The sequence below is a fragment of the Bidens hawaiensis genome, unplaced genomic scaffold (genome assembly GCF_021521415.1).
Source record: "Bidens hawaiensis isolate Kalapana, Puna unplaced genomic scaffold, B.hawaiensis_p1.1 tig00008259_1, whole genome shotgun sequence".
Classification (NCBI taxonomy): Eukaryota; Viridiplantae; Streptophyta; class Magnoliopsida; order Asterales; family Asteraceae; genus Bidens; species Bidens hawaiensis.
The window spans coordinates 708,120-712,918 of NW_027491588.1; the positions used below are offsets into that span (position 1 = coordinate 708,120).

Here is a 4,799-nt window from a genome sequence, read left to right on the forward strand (position 1 = left end):
AAAACCAAACAGAAATAATTGTACTGAATTCAAAATCGATGATTTTCGATGATTCCCTTTCGGGTTTCGGTTAAGGTGTGCCATAAATAAACTAACCAAACTGACCGTTGAACCGATTGGGCTTGAGAGAGGTCATGTAGAAAAAAATGGACCGGTATTTACACCACCGAAGTGCAAATGTACAAGCCCATTAAGAGTTGATCGAGTGGAGGCTTTCCCATAACCGTCGTTAAGTTACTGTCCATATATATAAACTATTTTGTTCTCCATGGTTGTAAATGATTTAGGCTTGGGATCAATTTTAACATGTTGATTATTTACAAAATTTGAAAATGGGACAGAAGAGTGTTAGCAAGTTAGCCAACATTCGAGCCTTCGACCCATAGACATGAACAAATTAACCCAAACCCATTTTTAATCCCGAAACTTTAATTTTAACACCTTTAAACCCGATTCTTTTAGATCTAAAGCTTGTATACTTGTTTTTACCAAGAACACTTTCTAAGACATGTTTATGAACTTTGAAGCCAATTGTCTTTGTGTTTTTGTAGTTTTCTTGAAAGAACTCTTCTTCACCTTTCTCAAGATCAAAACACAAGGTTGTGATCCAAAACCCTCAACTAGTGAGCCGAAACTCTGATACCAATTGTAGGTCCAAAACCATGGGTGGATCTAACAACGTGCCTTGGATCAACCGAACTTAGTGCTAGCGGAAATCACACTAAGTCACCTAGGAGGTCTCGGATCTTGAGAGTTATTTTCAGGTAAGGGAGTAAGTGAGAGAGGGAGAGAGCAAGAGAGAAAGTAAGTTAAGAGAATTTGACAAAAGGTTCTACTTTCTCATGTCATGCTCTCTAATTATAGAGGAGCATGTCTGAGAAGTAATATGTTATTTCCAAATGCCCAATGGGCTTGATTACAATTTCCCTTGGGCCTAGACACAAACAAAACAATCATCAAGGCCCAAAACATACATATCCAATACAAAAGATTAACATAAACAAAACGGGACCTAACATTCATACAACTATTTGATGAAAAATTTGCAAGTAACTAGTACTAAAATTGTGTGATGATAGTGTTGGTCAAAGAAAGGGTCTCCCTCAAGAAGACATCACGTGATGTGTCAAAAAGTTTAGATTCAAAACAAACTTACTAGAACATTAAACTTTGAATGAAACAGACAATAACTAATACAAAGACTCTCAAGTCTCAAGCTATACATACATTGTTAATATGAATAGCATATTTGGACCTAAAGATAAACACAATATCTTACGGAGGAATAAAAACTCACAATTACAGAGCAACGTAAGTCCCTTGTGAATCAACCTAGCTGCCACTAACCTTCAATCTCATTTATATATTTCTTTTAAGACTATTTGGCTTTAACCCTACATATGATCTAACAAAGCCAACTAATAATTTGACTCTTGTTTAAGGAAGACATGACTTAAGAACCTCCAAGAGAACTCTTTTTTTGATATGAGATCGACCCCTTCGAGGAACGTTAACATGAATATCAAAGTTCCCTATTTCACGCTGCTCTTCTTGAATTATATTAACCGAATCAATTACACAGTTTGAATCATCAATGTCGATATGCTCGAGTGTGCAGATGTTTCCTAGTACCAGTGGAATATCACTTAGATCTTTACAGCTTCTCACCACTAGTTTCCTGAGGTGTGGGAAGTTGATCCTAGAAGCTTCCCAGAAACGAATGTTCAGTTTCTCTAGTTTCAAAAACTTCAACTGGTGAAACGGCTCATCACCAGTTTCCCATAGATGCCCCCTAAATGAAGATTCTTGTAACTTGAGAACTTCAAGTTTGGATAATTGCTGAATTCTTGACATATGACTCCAAGGAAGACATAACCCTGATAAGGTCAGCTTTCTCAAAGTTTCTGGAAACCTTATTGTGTTTGCCAAAGTAAATGATTCACGCATGTACGTGTCTATGTTCAAAGCTTCAAGATGATTTAGCAAGGCAAAGCTAAGTGATCCATGATTGGTTGATTTTGAAGAAACAGAACACCCAAGCTTCTTGACATGAGAAAAAGATTCAAGCAAAAACTGAGTTCTTTGATCTAATATTAGCCAAGAAATTGTCTGCAAGTTGAAAAATGTAGAACCACTGAAATCAATTGGGATGTTGATTATGTCACACCGTAAGTGTCTTAGGTTCACCATGTTATTTGGTGAATATATGAAGCTGCAGAGCATCCCTTTAACAATGAGAGTTTTAAGGCTCCCATAATTGGCCTTTGAGAATTAAAATTCATGGCAATATGACCAAACAGCTAAGTACCTTAAATGAAGCAGTATGCTTATGCTGCTGAAAGAAACAATTGGAATATTTAGTAAATCCAACACCCTTAGCAGCAAGAAGGAACCAACCCAACTTGTAGTTTTATTATAATCTGGCCGCCCATTACGAAAGCACAAAGCAGACCTTGTATGTGTGGCATAACCATGTTAATAGATCTCAGTCAAAACTTCATAGTCTATGAATAGGTGTCGTTGTCAAGATTTCTGTTTGATGTTGGCATACTGACTTTCTTGAAGAAATTTTCTTCACAGGCTTTTTTCAAGCATACTTCTCTCAAAAGATCATGCAGACGGCATGATTTCACACCTCCATTAGAACTTTTACCAGCAATAATTACCAAATTTCTGCCAATTAGATCCATCAGGTAATACTCACCTTCTTCCTCCAAGCTTTTCTGGCCTCCTCCTTTTATAAACCCTTCAGCCATCCAAAGCCTGATTAGCCTCCGCACTTCGATTTCATAGTCTTCTGAAAAGCAACCGATATAGAGAAAACATTTCTTCAAGTGAGAAGGTTGATGGTCATAACTAAAGGCTAGGGTATCCAAGCATCCTTTACGGCCATTAATTACATATGACCCCATGTTTTCGGCAATTTCCTCCCACAAAACCTTCATCTTCTCTCCTTTCTCCATAACTCCCACTATGACAACTATAGCGAGTGGTAATCCTTGACACCATTTAGCTATACGCATCCCTGTCTCAATTAAACTTTCAGGACACTCAAATCCCCTGAAAGTCTTCCTACACAACAACTTCCAACTATTGTCTTCGGACATATGTCCTAGGTTGTGAGTGAAACCACCCCGGCATGCGTGCGAAGCAACTTCTTTAAGCCGGGTGGTTACAAGAACTCTACTACCGGCATCATCATCTGGAAAACATATTCCTACATCATCCCATGCCTTACAACTCCAGATATCATCAATGACCATCAAATATCTCCTTTGCTTCAGGCTCTGGTACAACATTTCACACATTTTTGATTCAGTCGCTGTTTCAGGAACTGATTTTCCTATTGACGCCAACAGTTGTAGCAACAAATCTCGCTGTGAATATGCTTGGGAAACAGTAACCCACCCACGCATGTCGAAATGATACTTTACAAGAGAATCATTGAATACTTTGGTTGCCAGAGTAGTCTTACCAAGTCCTCCCATACCCACAATAGAGATTATGTCCAGCTTCTTGCGGTATCCAGTGAGTCTATCTATTATTAATAGGGCATCGTCTTCAAAGCCGACAATGAATTCTTCATGTTTTGTTGCACCAAGATTCACTGTGGTCTTTCTGCTTCCAGTAGCTTCAATCATCTTATCCATCATCCTGTCTTGCTGGTTAACAAGGAGGTTCTGGAACAAGTTCCCCTTCATATTAGTCATCTCCACATTGATAGACTTTAGGCTGTCCATAACACCCCTAAGGTCCTTAAGAGAGCAATCTAGTAAATTACCCATCAAGTGTGGGTCATCATCGTTTTTTATGACGGCAGAAGATATGAACATATCAACGATATCTTCTGCCTCCTGTGTTGCTTCGATAAGCCTTCTCTTCCAATTCCCCACATCTTCAAATTCATGTGGTTGTTCTTCTTCAACCATCATGTGTTTGAAACATAATCCAATCAGGTAGCCAAGCTCCTCATAAAGCAACTGGATTTCATGCTTTCTTGCTTCGATCAAAGGAATGTTTCCAGTCGGTGAATTATTGTCATTGTCATAAAGTAACCTCCTCAACTTCACCATGAACATTTCCAGATCTGTGTTTGCCATATTTTCAAGTCAACTCTTGTGAACAAGATTGGTTGAAGTTGGAGTCATTGCTTTCAATAAATTAAGTTGTTGATACAGTTAATGTTTGGATGTTGATGTTGGGGGGCATTATGGGCATCTCAGTATAAAAGTATTCCCCACAAATGTCGCAAGCTTAGTCTGCCACTACTTTTGAAAATGTTGTCATTCCCACCAACTATAATATTTTGTTTTTTACTTTGATACTTTATTTCAATCATGGTGAGGCATCATTAGTGTGTTAAAAGACTTTGCTACTCGAGATTTTAACAGTTGAAATAATTGTAAAAACTGTTCTTTATTTCAGTATGCTAATCAACCAAGAATCAAGTTATAGTTACAATCACCTATTAAAGTCGAGTTGAGATGGCTAATCTCTCAAGTATAAGAAGAGAATGAGATAGTAATTGTAGTACTATTTTTTATCATCATTAATTTTATAACCAAAGATCCTTAAATAATTGTTAGAGTATAATCCCTTGCCACTTTCATTCACAATAATAATCATATATAGTTACATTATGTGATCTTCTATATTTAGTAAATATACAATAGAATTTCTATGATATATCAATGATTTGACTAGCCTAATATACTTATGCTATTATACCCCTACAGTCGAAGCGGGAGGAGACAGTAGGCTGAGACTGGATCGAAAATCATTGAATAACATCCGAGAAA

The 4,799-nt window shown here is 37.4% G+C and overlaps 1 protein-coding gene across 1 annotated transcript; it reads right to left on the bottom strand.

The window, feature by feature from the left end:
* Positions 1-2,504: 2,504 nt before the first annotated feature.
* On the bottom strand, positions 2,505-4,100 carry LOC143637391 (putative late blight resistance protein homolog R1A-10). Its single transcript, XM_077104788.1, has one exon. The coding sequence runs from the start codon at positions 4,098-4,100 to the stop codon at positions 2,505-2,507; it is 1,596 nt and encodes a 531-aa protein (XP_076960903.1).
* Between the last annotated feature and the right edge of the window lie 699 nt (positions 4,101-4,799).

Coding starts and splice junctions, on each gene's coding strand:
- LOC143637391 (XM_077104788.1), bottom strand. CDS start 4,100: ATGGCAAACACAGATCTGGAAATGTTCATGGTGAAGTTGAGGAGGTTA.